Source organism: Leguminivora glycinivorella, chromosome 10 (genome assembly GCF_023078275.1).
Source record: "Leguminivora glycinivorella isolate SPB_JAAS2020 chromosome 10, LegGlyc_1.1, whole genome shotgun sequence".
NCBI lineage: Eukaryota > Metazoa > Arthropoda > Insecta > Lepidoptera > Tortricidae > Leguminivora > Leguminivora glycinivorella.
The window spans coordinates 25,022,359-25,039,972 of record NC_062980.1 but is presented as its reverse complement, the minus strand read 5'-3'; the positions used below and the strand labels follow the sequence as shown (position 1 = coordinate 25,039,972).

Sequence of the window (17,614 nt, the reverse complement as noted above, 5' to 3'; positions counted from 1 at the left end):
GGAAGAAGTACGCAGGACAGTCTTATTGAAGGAATAGTGAACGGAGAAGCCGAGTTGGACTCCCAAGATGCAAGTATACAAAGAGACGGATCAGTGCACGGGGACGGGCTCGCAGTTGTAAGTATAACTCATACCGTAGCACCCCGTAAGACAATCGAAACAGATAAAGGTAACGAGTCCGTAAATTAATTAGTTGATTGTGGTGTTGTTTAGAATATAAGCATCATTGTAGCACTGTGTATTTCCACAGGCACACGTAACACCACTGTCATAAATTGATTTGCCAGCTTTTTAGTTAGAAACTCTATGTTTGATAGTACTTCTTAGTACGCGAATGCCTTTCACTTTATTATTTACGAACTCACTTTGCTGGAACTGATTGTAATCGTGTAATATTCAACAGGACAGTGGAATTGACCCGGAAGTGACGGAGCTTATAAATAATGCAAACATGGAAATGTTGGCGGCATTGGTTCTGAATGGAGAAGGATCAAGATTAGTTGGTAGACGTTCAGGGAATTCTGAACTGCAAGCGTTTTTAGACAATGTTTCAACTTACATGGTAAAAAAGTTTAATCCAACCAGATGTTCAAATATATTTTGATACTACTTCAGAGCTCTTACCATCTATTTCCTGTTTTTAGCAAAAAATAAATAAGGTTCACCTGGCAGCCAGGGAAGGTAATATTAGAGAGCTTCAAGCAGCGTTAGACCGGCGGAAATTTGCCATAGCAAGAGATTCTATCTCACCCAATGGTGCCACACCTTTGCATATAGCAACAGTTTTTGGAAAAACTAATATTATGAAATATTTAGGTGGAAGGTAAGTATAAAATCTATCAACAAATAATAATGCTAAAAATATTATCTAATATAAATTATATACTAATTTTTCAATCGTTAACAATAGCACAAGATTTCATGTAGATCATACCTATTACAGATTCCCTGAAACGCTCTCAGCGGTGGATTTTGAAGGCAGAACAGCATTACATTATGCAGCTGTGTTGCCAGACAATGGTCACTATTATAATTTACTGCAACAGCTAGGAGCCAATGCAAAGGATTTAGATGATGTAAGGTTATTTTACATTCAACAAACAATACATTCGTTAAGTTGTGATGAAAGAGATAACTAGGTAACTCATATTTTTTCACAGAATGGTCGATCGGCGGAAGATTATTACAAAACTCCAAGTTTATTGCCGTTTAATCAGCTAATTGCGGACTTTGGCATAGACGAGGAAACAGCCAAAGAAATGTTATCGGACAAAGGTAAGGAAGAAGATTTAATATCTTAGAATTTTTAATTTATGCGTTTGCTTACTTTTAATAAATATTTGCACAAAATCTGTTTGAAAATCAGTGCCAGAGGACCAGGTTTCTTCAAGAAGAGTTCTGGATATACCCGAAGCATTGGAAACGCTCGAGCGGTGCTATCGTTTGCTGGCTTCTGCTCGACCCGCGCGCACTCCACTCTCGGCTTCCTCTAACAGAGCTACACCACCACTGGTATTGGGCAGATTTCTCAAAAGACCCGTATTTGACGCACTCAGGTATAGAGTAACAAAACTAGATCACGATTTATTCGACGTCATTTGGCCGGCAGTCAAAAAACTACCAGACAATCGGAACGTCGTTCAAACAGTAGAAGAAGATTTTCCGGGAGGAGTGACGGCCCCTGACTATTATGTCTACGAAGTATTTCATGAATTTTTGACCCCCTTAGTTAAAGACTTACACAATATCAATGTGCACTCTGATTTGCCACTGCATCCACCTTCTGATTTTGTGACGCATCAAAGACCACAAACGAAGTCCTCCTCTTCGTCATCTGAGCCACTAGTCGAATTAAACATAGACCCTAATGATGAGTTCGTGCTATCGGGCACAATAGAATGTACAAGAAACCTACAAGGATTCGAGTTACCCATCAATTTGAAAATCGGTAAGCTGGAAACTATAGAACGAATCATAACCACAATCCTGATGAAAGAAGATTTTGCTAAAATTACCGCACAATCTAATCCCGAGTCTGACCAAAAGGGAGGAACATACTACACATTGAATGAAGTGTTGGAAAAACCATCGGAAATATCAGCAACCTTGGCATCTGCTGGGTTACTTATCGCACTTTGTGACAGAGAAGAAATCGATGACTATACCCGTTTGCATGGAAAACACTGGCCTTATGGTCGTGGAGTTTACATCAGTGATGACAAAACTCTAGCTATCTGGATAAACGTACACGACCATATACGGGTAATGACGTCTACACCTGTAGAATCACCTGGAGAGGTGGGGCTCCCGTTTAGCAAAATGTTTACGATCATGGCATACCTTCATGAGAAAATTGATTTCGTATTTGATTATAAACTTGGCCATTTGTCCAGCAGACCAACATTTTTGGGATCGGGCATCCGTTTCAGTCTAATAGTAAATTTTCCTGGCCTGACAAAAGATCCTGATAACATGAAGCATCTATGTGCTATGAGAGGTTTACAGTATAGAGAGACTTTAAGTCCAGATATAGCCAGAATCAGCAACTATCAGTGTCTTAGTGTTACCGAGTCGAACTGCTTCAACGATTTTACTACAGCAGCTTCAAATTTATTACACTTGGAGAAAGATTTATCGATGCAAAACTCAGCGCACATCGCTACAATGCTGTCCAATATTTTCCGTCGGAAGAGAAGTAGTCTGACCGGCGCGGACACGTCCGACTACGAGAAGCCATAAAAAATTTAATGAATAAGTTTGTAGATTAGAAACTTTAGAATTTACTTTATAATGATTATAATCGAATGTTGGAAAGATGTAGGTGCAGATTGTCGTCGGAGTGGGATCACCGTTAGTTTCCATGAGTGACCGCTGTTAATCTTTTAGGTCAGTACAGTAATTAAGTCACCTCACATGTGAGTCGTGTTCGTGTGACTACCAAGTGTTGTTTCGTTGGCTTCACACCGAGCAGTTCATGTTGCACTCACCACTAGCAATGCCAGTCTTTCCAACATTAGATCAACTGGGTCATCGAGGCTTTATTTTTGGACACGCGATCTAATCTATAGATAGTTGATGAACCACAAATAAAATGTACCTATGCATTTACATAAATCGCCATGGCTTGTGGAAGTTGTGGAGTCACGCGAGATACGATGTCCATTAATGAAGTTTTAGACTTTGATTTTTTATTTCCTGTTTCCGATAGTTAAGGGTTCTGTATGAGCTTATAAAACCTACCTAACATACTATAAATCTTTCAACTCTGTAAGGTATACATTAGAAATAAAGTTACACCTCTTTACCTTTTGGAAACAGGAGGGGCATTTTATTTATTTAGTATTTTTGATCCAAATTATGGCGTGTCTACTGTGTTTGTCTTCGCACTGACGGTTTTATACTAAAATTAGATAAAGGTGAAGGTAAAATACCATGAACTATACCTCCGTCAAAAATGATTAACCAACATTGTAACTTATGAAACGTGGACGAGGAGTCCACGTCGTTGAATCTTAATTAAAAAAATTTGAATGAGTCATTTATTGCCTCATATCAGTACGTTAGTATTGATTCATTGTTTAAATATTATTTAATTGGCTACCACGTATACGTATTCTACAAGGTCATAATATTAATAACAGTTCAACAGTATGGATATCGACGTTCAATAGCTTCGTCATATCAATTATTAGCTTCAAAAGAGGGGTTTCTATTTACCAACGCTTTTTCCGCGGCACAAATTGCCCCCTCTACGCCTACAGTGCCGCGCGTGTGTTCACACGCCGCAGCACACAGACGCACCGAAGGCCGACTGCTGAATTATAAATCAATTTCAGGTACGGACCACGTCGCCAACGGCCATATGGACACTCCCATCTTTCGGACCGACGAGGGCAGATACCTCGCCAAGTGTAAGCTCTCAGATAGTAGTAGTTTAAATAGAATTAAAATGGAAGAAACGAAGGACGTTTATACGGACACTGTTTTTACAGCTCTCGGCGATCCTTTGATCAAAGGGTTGACCGAAGTGGCTAATGTGAAGCCGAAGGACCCGGTGGCGTTTCTCGCGAGTTTCTTGCACAATTTCCCGGAGAATGAGAAACCACGATTAGGTACGCAGGTGAGCGCTTGGATATATTTAATTTTATTAGCTTCTGCTGGTTTTGGGTCGGAGAATGAAGTTGTATTTTATCTACATACTTAGCACAAGTTGCTTACATAGAGTAAGAAATAGTAAGAGTATCAACTGGTATCAAGTTTATTTGTGCCTGTAAACGAACATCATGGAATCTTTTTAAAAATTAAAAAAGTGTCGATAGTTTGTTTCAGTTATTGTCTCATATCATGACTTGTTTTAATATTCCTCACATACATATTATATAGTATAGAACAGGTTTTAAGTACGTTCTTTACTACATGAAATATTTTCATCATGTCTTTAATACTAGGTAAAATACAACATAGTCCTCTTGTTCTGAAACCTAAGATTCTGCTTTCATTGCTCTGTTACTTGAAATTAGAGATGGGCCGAATATTCGGTAAATATTCGGTATTCGGCATATTCGGCAAGTTTTTCAATGTTCGTATTCGGCCGAATAATTCGGTTGCATTGCCGAATATTTACCAAATAAACAAAGTAAATAACTATAATGAAGATCTTACGTATTCCATTGGATAATAAGCTCCTATTTTAGTAGGTTTCTAAGGAACTACTAAAAAGAGATAATTACCTACCTATGCGTCAAAATATAAATAGAATTGTTTTGTAAAATAGTTGAAAAAACCGTAGTTTAAGAGTTGAGAAGAGTTCAGAGTGAACATATGTAGTTCTAGTCACATATGTAACCGTTATCAATCATTTAATAGTTTTAATCTTAACTATGCTTTCTAAATATGGCGTAACCGAATAAATGAAATGAAATGAAATGAAATATTTATTTTCCAAGTAGGCATATTACAATGCGCTTATGAACGTCAAATAAAGCTACGCCAGCTCTAACCCTACGCCTCAGCCTCGAAAAGATTTCAGTCCCCCCTCAGTTGGAGGGGGGTATCCACTATGGGACCGGCAAGAAACTCGGCGGGCCACTTCTTTTCAAAACATTACATCTTATAATTAACATGCATTAAAAAACGAGATACAATTTAATCAGCAAAAGTATTCATCAAAAAAATAAATATTAAATTAACAGACTAGGTACCTACTCTATGGAAATTCATTTCAATAAATTATACAAAGTACAAAGCTACTATGATTAATAAGAGATTTTAGAGATGTATAGTCTCTAAGTGTTAAAGTACATCAAAAAAAAAATATACATGATGAAAATATTCGGCCGAATGTTCGGTTCGGTAAGAGCTGAACCGAATGTTCGGCCGAATATTCGTATTCGGCAAAGTCCATATTCGGCCCATCTCTACTTGAAATATCACATAACCTCAGGTTACTAAGAAGCTTGTACTCCAAAATATCTAATAATAGGCATGGAACCATAACCTATAACATTAGTTAGCCTCAAGCCATTGATAAATTTGATCTTCATATTACGGTTCACCCCAATAGTTTGCATCAGCACCTGACTTGCATGCTTAGCCACAACTCTGTAAACAGGAATCAAATGTGTTAGTGACACACGGGCCGCCCGAAGTGGAGAACGAGCAGCCGCCACCAGAAACACACGCCTTGTCGAGAAGCGCGACGCGCACGGCGACCAGGCCACGGCCTATTGATGTTATCACTGTGGATCCCCGGACGGAGAGCAGCCCAGATGCTCCAGAAGCAGCGTTCAGCAGCGCTGATAGGGTTAGTTGCGTTCCTGTGTCTGTCTCTCCTACAGGTTGGTCGAGTCAAGGAGTGCGATGCGAACGGCGTCCAGGCCACGGCCTATAGATGTTATCATTATGGATCCAGGAACAGAAAGCACTCCAGATGCTCCAGAAGCGGCATTTAGCAGTGCTGATAGGGTGAGTTACCTTTCTGAATACCGAAGTGTCCCGTACGGGTCACCAGAAGTGTAGACTGGAGAATGACACGCGTTGTCGCGGAGCGCAACTCCTCTCCTCCCCGCAACTCAACTCGGATTATGAAATTCGGTATTTCAAGGTTGGCTTCGGATCGACCAAAGTGGAGACAACTTCATCCAAGCGCGGATCCAGCTTCGTGCCCAGGGGGGGTCACGTGGTAAAGGCCCAGGCCCAGAGGGGGGGTCACGTGGTCTATTTGTATGGCCAACCTAGGCTCCAGGGGGGGGGTCATGACCCCCATGACTCCCCCCCCCGGATCCGCGCATGACTTCATTAAGCTGCGCCGACAAGAGCCCTGCTCTTAAATTGATTTGAATTATTTCAAGGTTACAAAGTATATGGAGATGGATGTCAACGGTACATCCTATTTTGTTTAAATAATAATAATAATATAAGTAATGGGCGCTGCCCCGCTGCTGGCGGCACCCTAGGTTAGGTTTTTAGGGTTCCGTAGTCAACTAGGAACCCTTATAGTTTCGCCATGTCTGTCTGTCCGTCCGTCCGTCCGTCCGTCCGCGGATAATCTCAGTAACCGTTAGCACTAGAAAGCTGAAATTTGGTACCAATATGTATATGAATCACGCCGACAAAGTGCAAAAATAAAAAATGGAAAAAATGTTTTTTTAGGGTACCCCCCCCTACATGTAAAGTGTGGGCTGATTTTTTTTTCATTTCAACCCTAACGTGTGATATATTGTTGGATAGGTATTTAAAAATGAATAAGGGTTTGCTAAAATCGTTTTTTGATAATATTTATATTTTCGGAAATAATCGCTCCTAAAGGAAAAAAAAGTGCGTCCCCCCCCCTCTAACTTTTGAACCATAAGTTTAAAAAATATGAAAAAAAATCACAAAAGTAGAACTTTATAAGGACTTTCTAGGAAAATTGTTTTGAACTTGATAGGTTCAGTAGTTTTTGAGAAAAATACGGAAAACTACGGAACCCTACACTGAGCGTGGCTCGACACGCTCTTGGCCGGTTTTTTATAATGTGTTTATATGTTTTTTATATTGTTTTGTATGTGTTTTTGTATTTTACTTTTATATTCATATTATAAACAGCCTAACCTAAGAAGGAAAATAAATAAAGGAATATAAGTAAGACATATTATTATAAACAATCAACGCCACTGTCAAAAACATACCTTTGACCTTGTATGAGCCTCGACTCCTCCTTTCCCTGATATCTTTCCTTGTGCCTATATTATCTCTGCGATAGGTACCTACTGTCATTACAGCAACGTTAACGACGTCCTCGAAGTTATCGTTTTGTAGCCATTATTTATGAATGAAAGGGTGGTGTGCTGTGTACTTATGCACGCTAATATTACACGCGCTGTAACAGTTTGACGTTGTAATTTTCTACTGATTGTCCATAAGGTATGTAATATTTAGGGAATCCTCATCCTAACAAAATGTCCTTTCTTATCACTGGAGGTCATGTAGAAAGGCGTTCTTGTCTTTTACTTAATAATTTTGCACCACATGTGTTTGTCCTTGGCGGCTAAAGAACAGATATTAAACATTGGATGGGTACGGGTATAAACTAGCTGTCGGACTTCGAATGAAGTCTATTAACGGGCGCATATTAGGCTAATTTGGAGGCTTATTTATATCCAACAACGCTGACAGGTTTTGTCTAATATGGCTGTATTTTCAGGACGAACACGGCCAGTCGATGCTCCACTTCGCGGCCGCACGCACACACACGCGCAACGCCCTGTTCCAGCTCCTTCAAGAGTCTGACGTCAACCTCGCCTTTAGAGACGAGTTGTACCGAACTGCGAGGGATGTGTCTCTACAGGCCAATGTACCAGAGAACACTGCTGAGATAGATCGATGGGTGCTGCATCTAGCTGCTAGAGGTAACATTACTTATCCAGCCCAGCTATTAAAGTATATGACTCTGAAGTTAACCTTACTTTTAGAGATGAGTTGTACCGAACAGCTAGGGAAGTGTCTCTACAAGTTAATTTGCTGAATAATACAGCTGAGATAGACCGATGGATGTTGCATCTAGCTGCCAGAGGTGAGTTGATCCAAAAGTCCGATGTCAATCTTGCCTTTAGGGATGAGTTGTACCGAACAGCGAGGGATGTGTCCCTACAGGCAAATGTGGTGGAGAACACAGCTGAGATAGACCGATGGGTGCTGCATCTGGCCGCTAGAGGTGTGGATCCAAAAAACCGATGTCCGATATCAATCTTGCCCTTAGTTTAGAGACGAGTTGTACCGAACAGCGAGGGGTGGGTCTTTACAGGCGAATATGCCAGAGAATACTGCTGATATCGACTGGTTCTGCGTCTGAGGCTCTTTCTTTCTGACTGTCAGCGACATAAACAACCTACAACAGTTCCTAAAAAATCTTGCTGCACGACGATCTTCCTTGCAATTATTTTTCCATGCCTGCTCATACTTATTGCTCCAAACCAAACTGTGATTTTTATAACCTCTTCACACCTAACAATTTGTATAATGTGTATTCCCAATACACAATGGCACAAAACATGGGAACATGTTTCCAGGTAACAAGGAGAAGATAATGGAGCTGTTCCTAGAAGGCTACGACCACATACTGGACGTCGTGGACGACGAGGGCGTGCCGATCACCGACGTCGTGGCCAGTCGCGACACCGAGATGAGCAACGTGCTTGCTTCGATACCTGCTTTCGAGGTTTCAACTGATTTTTTCTACTTATAATATTTGAATTCGATTAAATGTTTACTTGTTGCAAAGAAAGTTTTTAGGAAAAAGTTATTTGTAGTTCTTAAATTATATCTTTAGAAGCATCTATATCATTTGTAAACTTAGCTTTGCAACATCCAAAAAAATGATACTAACAACATCAAATTCATCGACTAGCTTGTAAAATATCACTGAGCATGACAAATAACGACGCCTTTGAGGTTATTTGCGTCCAAAAGACTAAAAATCCAGTCAAAAACTTAAAGTTTTTTACACACCAAAGTATTTAAATTACTATTTAGACTAGAAAAAGTGATAAAGCTCTCTTGCAAAAAATCTTGACAGAGAGGAATGTCCTAGCATAACTCTACATTATCCCTTTAGGACTCCCGAGACGCCCTTCACAGCGCGATAAGAAGAGGAGACCTGACAGCGGTGGAGAGCACGCTGGCTGCCGAAGGCGGGCGCACCCTGGCCCGGGGGAAGAGCTCCTTCGGCAGGACAGCGCTCCACGTGGCCGTGCTGGCGCAGCACGAGGAGATCGTGGCGCTGCTGGCTTCCAAGTGCCCGGAGCTGCTGCGGTTTGGAGACAATGTGAGCTTCCATCAGCTTCTAGATACATTTTTGCTAAGCCTTTTTCCATTGGTACACAATGCTGCCTGTATATACAGCCACTACTATTAGGTACTTAGAAAATTTGAAAAAGATTTATTATTACTTTATTAGTTATTACTTTCATCCTATTATTAATACTCCTCCACCACTTAACCCACTGTGACTTTACAATTCCATGTGTTTTCCTGTAAGTCCAGGGAAATTCTTATAAACCGAGCGTTTCGTTGTGGTGTCGTCTCAGATGCGTGGATAAGTAGACAATCGTTCACGTCACTTCACGCTCCCTTCCTAAGATACTCGTTAACGATAGATGAATGGCCACTTATCTAAGTGCCCTAGAGTCTGATAGTTTCTTGGCTCAGTTCTATGCGTATTGCGAGTGTTCAACTGTAAACCAAAACTACCAGTACTTTTAAAAGTTGCCAATCTCCTTTCCAGCTGGAGCGCACACCCCTCCACTACGCAATGGGAGTGGAAAAGATGGAGTCCCTAAGCCGCGTCCTCATCCGAGCCGGCGCCAAGCGTGTCCTGAAGGACCTGAAGGGGCGCCAGCCGTCCTACTACTTCATGAACAAGTCCGATGTCCTCAGGCTTAAGGAGGAGGAGGAGATTTACTGACAGAAGCCGGCCTAGTTGCCGCGCATCGTGGTCGAGGATCTGGGATGATTGTTCTTGTTCTTTGTTGTCTTCTAATCTGCCTTTGCCACAGAACTAGTATAGGAACACGAATTATGCCTGAATTAGACGGCGTGCGAACTCGCATGCGATTTTAGTAGGGCTGTTGAGGTTACATACAATTTCTCGTCTCGTATGAGAGTTCTCGTACCGTCTAAATGGGCCCTTATTCAGTGGCAAAAATCAGGACTAACCTACTGTTTCATGAATAAGTCAAACATCAGGCTCAAGTATGAGATTTACTGAGAATTATGGATTTCGGATGATTATTCTAGTTCCTTTATGGTCTTCTAATGTTCTTGCACAGTTCCAAAGGGTAATCATATCAATATCAATAGTTATGTCCGTATTTCTAATACGTATTTCACTGCTATCATAACTGAATTGAGATTGAGAGAGATTGATTGAGATATCATAACTGGATTGAGACGTGAATTGAGATTTTTTCTAGCAAGAAGCTTCAAATTGGTAAATATCGAATAGCTCTCTAAAAATCAAACAATTTAAGACGGCATGATCAATATTATCAACGACCCGGGGCCCGTTTCTCGAAAGGTACAAGCCTTGTATTACAAGTGTGTTTCCATGACAACCCATACGATTTGACAGTTCGCGCACTTGTAATACAAGGCTTGTACCTTTCGAGAAACGGGCCCCAGCAATGTGAATATCAATCGGCAGAAGACGGTATCGGGACAAGGAACCGAAGGAACAATAAAATTCTCATTTTGATTTTAAGATAAACTATGAATCGTGTTTTGGACAGATCGTCTTTTATTCTATGCCATGGGACTCGTGTCGATGTTGTCAGCAAATTACAGAATAGATGTATGTAATGTATCGATGAGCTAAGATTTTAGCCTTTCCTAGTGGTCAATTGATTGGTTAGATATTGAAATGGTGAAACCGTGTGACTGTACGGGTATTTTTTGTGTGGGCGGGCCGGTATCTAAAACGAAACATTTGTATAATTTGCTTTTCATGTCGCACTTTAGATATCTAAATGTTTCGATGAAACTAGTCGTGTGCCGAATTTCTTAGAAAGCGTAACGGAACGCACGAAACGGATTTTATATAAAAAATATAAAAATAAATAGGTATTTTTCTAATTCACGTCATTCTTACCTGAGGGGACCCTGTAGATATTCTAAATTTGTTAAAACTATGAAATAATAAACGTTTTAAAATAAAGGCTTTTATTATTTTTAAACCCTGATGATAAATAAAATCAAGAGCAATGAAATGGGAATTTGCAAGTTGGAAGCAGAAGTAGTTAGACGGACAAGGTGTGCAAAAGGAACTGAACACTTTATGAACACGATTTAGAACGACTAATTCGCATAGCTACTTCTACGGTTGATACTATTAGATGATTCCTACGATAGGTGCTCAACGTCCTCAACGAATGAAAGCACGTAAGCATCAACATAGGTGTAAAACGTAACGAATTCTCATTGCTCCTGAACGTACAACAATGTTAGTCTAAAAATCCAAAATTTAATCTAAAATAAAGTACATTTGTTATCAATAGAAGCTAGAATCTTTTGATTAGATATAGATATGTCGGCACAACTGGATTCGTCAAGTGGGCGACTGCCAGGGGATGGGGTTGATATACATCTTGGAGACTGATCCTCGCATACCTGTGTTAGGTTGAAAATAGATTCATCAGAATAGAAGATGTAAATCCCAAAAGAAATTGAACCACCGAATCTGACACCTAAAGTAGATGAAACTTTGGAAACTCTGGTGGCCATAAGATGTCGTATGTACACTTCAATGATCACAAAACATGATGGTGCAGTAGATATGAAATTATTTACTTCAGCTGAAATATTAGGAAACAGGATTTTTGGTAAGAATACTTAAGGTGATGAAGGTAAAAGTACGAGTGTCATCGAATCGACATCATTGGTAATCATCACAAATTCCTGTTTCTATTTAAAAGGATCAATAAATACCGAAAATTTAAATTTTGCGTTTGTCTCTCTATCCATCTTACATTCAACGGACACACAGTTTTAGGAAAATAGACATTATAGACAATGAAAATAATAAAGTAGGTACTCACTGAGCTCTCCCTGGGTTGAGTGGCACGGGCAGCGGCTTGTTCCTGCTGGTGCGCTGCCAGTCCCGGTAGGCGCGCTCGCTGCAGCCTGCATCACTGCGGACAGTACTCACTGAGCTCTCCCTGGTTGAGTGGCACGGGCAGCGGCTTGTTCCTGCTGGTGCGCTGCCAGTCCCGGTAGGCGCGCTCGCTGCAGCCTGCATCACTGCGGACAGTACTCACTGAGCTCTCCCTGGTTGAGTGGCACGGGCAGCGGCTTGTTCCTGCTGGTGCGCAGCCAGTCCCGGTAGGCGCGCTCGCTGCAGCCTGCATCACTGCGGACAGTACTCACTGAGCTCTCCCTGGTTGAGTGGCACGGGCAACGGCTTGTTCCTGCTGGTGCGCAGCCAGTCCCGGTAGGCGCGCTCGCTGCAGCCTGCATCACTGCGGACAGTACTCACTGAGCTCTCCCTGGTTGAGTGGCACGGGCAGCGGCTTGTTCCTGCTGGTGCGCAGCCAGTCCCGGTAGGCGCGCTCGCTGCAGCCTGCATCACTGCGGACAGTACTCACTCAGCTCTCCCTGGTTGAGCGGCACGGGCAGCGGCTTGTTCCTTCTGGTGCGCAGCCAGTCCCGGTAGGCGCGCTCGCTGCAGCCTGCATCACTGCGGACAGTACTCACTGAGCTCTCCCTGGTTGAGTGGCACGGGCAGCGGCTTGTTCCTGCTGGTGCGCAGCCAGTCCCGGTAGGCGCGCTCGCTGCAGCCTGCATCACTGCGGACAGTACTCACTCAGCTCTCCCTGGTTGAGCGGCACGGGCAGCGGCTTGTTCCTTCTGGTGCGCAGCCAGTCCCGGTAGGCGCGCTCGCTGCAGCCTGCATCACTGCGGACAGTACTCACTGAGCTCTCCCTGGTTGAGCGGCACGGGCAGCGGCTTGTTCCTTCTGGTGCGCAGCCAGTCCCGGTAGGCGCGCTCGCTGCAGCCTGCATCACTGCGGACAGTACTCACTGAGCTCTCCCTGGTTGAGTGGCACGGGCAGCGGCTTGTTCCTGCTGGTGCGCTGCCAGTCCCGGTAGGCGCGCTCGCTGCAGCCTGCATCACTGCGGACAGTACTCACTGAGCTCTCCCTGGTTGAGTGGCACGGGCAGCGGCTTGTTCCTGCTGGTGCGCAGCCAGTCCCGGTAGGCGCGCTCGCTGCAGCCTGCATCACTGCGGACAGTACTCACTGAGCTCTCCCTGGTTGAGTGGCACGGGCAGCGGCTTGTTCCTGCTGGTGCGCAGCCAGTCCCGGTAGGCGCGCTCGCTGCAGCCTGCATCACTGCGGACAGTACTCACTGAGCTCTCCCTGGTTGAGTGGCACGGGCAGCGGCTTGTTCCTGCTGGTGCGCAGCCAGTCCCGGTAGGCGCGCTCGCTGCAGCCTGCATCACTGCGGACAGTACTCACTCAGCTCTCCCTGGTTGAGCGGCACGGGCAGCGGCTTGTTCCTTCTGGTGCGCAGCCAGTCCCGGTAGGCGCGCTCGCTGCAGCCTGCATCACTGCGGACAGTACTCACTGAGCTCTCCCTGGTTGAGCGGCACGGGCAGCGGCTTGTTCCTTCTGGTGCGCAGCCAGTCCCGGTAGGCGCGCTCGCTGCAGCCTGCATCACTGCGGACAGTACTCACTGAGCTCTCCCTGGTTGAGTGGCACGGGCAGCGGCTTGTTCCTGCTGGTGCGCTGCCAGTCCCGGTAGGCGCGCTCGCTGCAGCCTGCATCACTGCGGACAGTACTCACTGAGCTCTCCCTGGTTGAGTGGCACGGGCAGCGGCTTGTTCCTGCTGGTGCGCAGCCAGTCCCGGTAGGCGCGCTCGCCCTCGGCGCGCTTGCGCTTCTCCTCGATGGCGAGGCGCGCCGCGCGGCGCTCTTCGCGGGTCTTCATTACTGACATAGGTAAAATTAAGCTAAAATACGTCATCTGTATTCGCGAATGATGGGGTGTGTTTTGATCCAAATATTATGTGTCTATTCTTTGTCCATATTTTGGTTACAGTGGTAGTTTCATTAAACACAATGAAGTAAGTAAGGTAGCGAAATATTGAAGGGTTTTCTTGAGGGGTATAATGAAATATGTTCCATATAATGTGCTTCATTATACGGGCGGTCTTTTCTAGCTTTCTATAAAATTAAAACCACTTACGTTTCATGTCCTCCTCTTTTCTCCTAATCCACTCGGCAAGTTTCTCCTCCTTCGCTCTCTCGCGCATATTCCTCTCCTCCGCCTGTCTCTCCGCGTTCTTGAACTTGTGCACGATCTCCTGCGCTTTCCGGCGCTCCGTCTGCGTGCGCTTGCGCTCCAGCCAGCGCCGGTACGACTCCTCGCGCTGCTCGGTCGTCGTGGTCGGCGCCGGCTGCCGCTTCATCTTCTCGAGGCGGGCTTTCTCGCGTTTCTGGCGGGATAGAAGAATCCTTTGAAATGCCACCGCAAAACTTGCACAAAGAATTAAAAAAAGACATTGTAAATTTGTTGTTGGAGGTAGATTTTGAAATTTGTTAAATCAAATTAGGTATGGTGCTTATCGTCCTTGAGAGACTCCCAAGTACGCGAGGGCAGTCAGAACACTATTTAACACGCAAAAGTCAAACTTGCACCAATGCACTTAGGTACTGCTACACTAACAACATACAAGGCAATATACCATAACCCAAGAAAAAGCACAAAGACCAAAGGCAAGACACAAGGCAATAGAATAAAGGAATCAAAATCAAAACGGTAGTGTGTCTAATCTAGTTTTTAGTTATCCCTCACCTAACCTCTTTTTCTTTCCGTGCCAGCCACTAATCAAACACTTAGACCATTTTTTCAAAGTTGTCCACCCTTTCACCCTTTTTTTTGTAACATGGGTATTTTTTACGCAAACCTTCCATTCCGTTACCGCCATACAAAATGTATGAAAAAATGGTAACGGAATTAGGAAAAAACCTTGGGACGCTTTTTCTCCTATTAGGATTGAAAGAGCTCTACTCGTGATTCTGAGTGAAAACCACAAAAATTTCCAAATCCAAAAAAAAGTGGGGGTGGACAACTTTGAAAAAAAAGGCCCACCTGCCTCTTCTTCGCTTCGTTCCTCTCTCTCCTCTTTCGCCGTAGTGGTGGTAGATACAGAAGCAACAGAGAGCCTGAACGTGTCCTGTCCCTCTCTGTACGTCCTGTCATCCAGGCTCCAAAGCACGCGAAGCCGAAGACCGAGCTTCGGGCAGTCAGTGCTCCCATGGAGAACACTATTTCAAACGCAAAATCTAACTTGAACCACTTACCACAACTCCTCTAAGACCTGTAAAAGAGCCTCACCTCTTTTTCTTTCCTTGCCAGCCACTGCTCAAACACCTGCCTCTTCTTTGCTTCATTCCTCTCCCTCTCCTCTTTCGCCGTAGTTGTGGTGGACACCGAAGCCACAGAGAGCCTGAACGTGTCCTGCCCCTCCCTGTAGGTGCGGTCCTCACGCGGCGTCTCGTCGTCCTGGTGGTGGTCGAGCTCTTCGAGGCGGCAGGACTTGCGTTTGATGCTGGACGAGGAGGACGCGCGCCCGGAAAGGAAGGGGGTCGAGTTGCTTCGATAAGAGCTGGAAGGTAATGGGGGAAATTGAGGGAGCAGAATTAGGGAATCGTGATTGAAAATCAGAGTTGAAAAAGTATCATGTGGCACCTTGGTACTTATTCTTCACGAGTGGATCTATCTTGGCACACTGGCGATCAATTTATGTAAGACCGTATGAGTGAGATATGACAGGTCGACTGTTCGCATTTTTGACAGACGGTAACTGTGAGATAACCTAGAGGTCCTAGAGCAGGTGCGCGGCACTTTCAGCAGAGAGCGAGAGTGGGTACGATAGTAGGTACTCTTTATTATACTGTGATCTTGGTATAAAATTAAGCAATGCTGGTAGCCGATTGGTAAATTTTCAGGAACCGTTTGGTTTTTTATACCTAATTACCGCGTATTTGGCTAACGTGAGGTGCGGACTGCTTCAGTCCAAATAACCTTCTTGTGAGAGGTGAGAGTTGTCATATTTGACTTAGAATGAGCATTAGGTATCTATAACGCAATGACTTCAACAAGGTTACCTGTGAGGGTGAGGCGTGACATCCACACAAGAAGGCCCCGAGAGCAGCGAGGTTACAGACTGCGACGCCTCCACCTGCTCCACGTATATCGCGGAGTTTATATATCGCGTCTTGCTCTTCCGGGACGCCACGGAATCAGAGTCGCTGTAGTAGTGTACGTTCTCGCCGGCTCCATCAAACACGTGGTTCGAACCCTTCCTGGCCGTCACGCACGCGCTGTTCCGCGCGCTGTCCCCGAAATTACATTTATCTATGTCGCTTGCCATCTTTGAACGTTGCTTTAAAAGATTTCGATTAAAAATAAATTATACAAATTAAACATAAAATAGTAGTGACAAATAGGTAAATTGTGAGTGTCAAAAAGATTTGTCCAACGTCGAAGTAGCGATGTCAGTGGGCATTCTAAAATTGAAATTACTAGTTTTCTAGTGTTACAAATAGGTTTCATACAAGCTTTATATGAAACCTATAATCTTGTTTATGAAGTGACAATTAAAATCAAATTTAAAACTTATCTTCTTGTAATAAGGTTGGTATCTCAATGAAATGTGATTTTCAGCATATTTTGCACCTCAATGAGGAGGTACACACATTTTCTCCCGCCAGGCGGCGCCTGTGCAAGTGCCGAGGCATGTTACTGCCATTCATATATTATGTGAGAGAAAAAAAAATATCTTTTCGCTCTCAAGTATGAAATTCTTTATATGTGCAATGGACTAATAAGGTGGCGCCATCTGGAGTGTGCCTCCCCTCGTCCTGCCATCTATAGACAGTGGATGTAACTGTGGCGGTATCTTCTGTTTGGTCGATAATCCATCGCAAATAATTTGTTTTGCTGCCTTATAATAATATGTATCTTTCATAACTTCGTAGTATACCACCTCAGGCATACCACAGCCACCACAGCCCTACAACATTGGCGAAATTGCTAGTAACTGGTCTCCTAATAACTGGCCACCTTGTACTTGTACAAGTTATTGGTGAGGTGGCCAGTGATAGACATTTGTGTAAAATGAACTCTATCTAGAGGTAAAGAGAAATCATGTTTAGGGTGGCCAGTTACTGGCAATTTCCCCTTCCCTACTTGACCTAATGAGGAGGCACACTGACGTTTTATCCCGCCAGGCGGCGCCTGTGCAAGTGTCTAGGCATGTCACTGTCATTCATATGCGAGAGAGAGAAAAATATCATCTTCACGCTTTCACGTATGAAATTCTTTATCTGTGCAAAAGGTGGCGCCGTCTGTCATAACCTTGAGTGCACCTCCGTGCCTCCTGTTATGACTGTCACATTTTTGACGTATAACACTGTCTACCAGACTGTAAATAGGGTTACTATTTACTATAATAATTATAAAATGTACCAAGATGCATAAATCACAGAATTACAGTTAAACCAGAATGAGTAGTTAGGTCAAAAAGTGTGTCCACATGAGAGGTCATTGTTTGGGCTGGTGTCCCTCTCGCACTT

At 43.7% G+C, this 17,614-nt stretch overlaps 3 protein-coding genes across 3 annotated transcripts; 2 read left to right on the top strand and 1 right to left on the bottom strand.

Moving 5' to 3' along the window:
• Nucleotides 1-6: 6 nt before the first annotated feature.
• LOC125230534 lies at nucleotides 7-10,529 on the top strand. Its single transcript, XM_048135717.1, has 12 exons — nucleotides 7-117; nucleotides 404-562; nucleotides 645-823; nucleotides 944-1,076; nucleotides 1,161-1,275; nucleotides 3,837-3,911; nucleotides 3,993-4,120; nucleotides 5,612-5,803; nucleotides 7,685-7,889; nucleotides 8,550-8,698; nucleotides 9,095-9,304; nucleotides 9,764-10,529. The coding sequence occupies exons 2-12, from the start codon at nucleotides 452-454 to the stop codon at nucleotides 9,941-9,943; spliced, it is 1,677 nt and encodes a 558-aa protein (XP_047991674.1). The 5' UTR covers nucleotides 7-117; nucleotides 404-451; the 3' UTR covers nucleotides 9,944-10,529.
• On the top strand, nucleotides 1,314-2,851 carry LOC125230314 (arginine kinase Lit v 2.0101). Its single transcript, XM_048135443.1, has 2 exons — nucleotides 1,314-1,317; nucleotides 1,367-2,851. The coding sequence occupies exons 1-2, from the start codon at nucleotides 1,314-1,316 to the stop codon at nucleotides 2,737-2,739; spliced, it is 1,377 nt and encodes a 458-aa protein (XP_047991400.1). The 3' UTR covers nucleotides 2,740-2,851.
• A 658-nt stretch (nucleotides 10,530-11,187) lies between the features above and the next one.
• On the bottom strand, nucleotides 11,188-16,570 carry LOC125230535 (vicilin-like seed storage protein At2g18540). The gene is made up of 5 exons (XM_048135718.1): nucleotides 16,145-16,570; nucleotides 15,372-15,642; nucleotides 14,220-14,469; nucleotides 13,817-13,963; nucleotides 11,188-11,643 (listed from the first exon to the last, which is right to left on the bottom strand). The coding sequence occupies exons 1-5, from the start codon at nucleotides 16,408-16,410 to the stop codon at nucleotides 11,582-11,584; spliced, it is 996 nt and encodes a 331-aa protein (XP_047991675.1). The 5' UTR covers nucleotides 16,411-16,570; the 3' UTR covers nucleotides 11,188-11,581.
• Nucleotides 16,571-17,614: the final 1,044 nt, after the last annotated feature.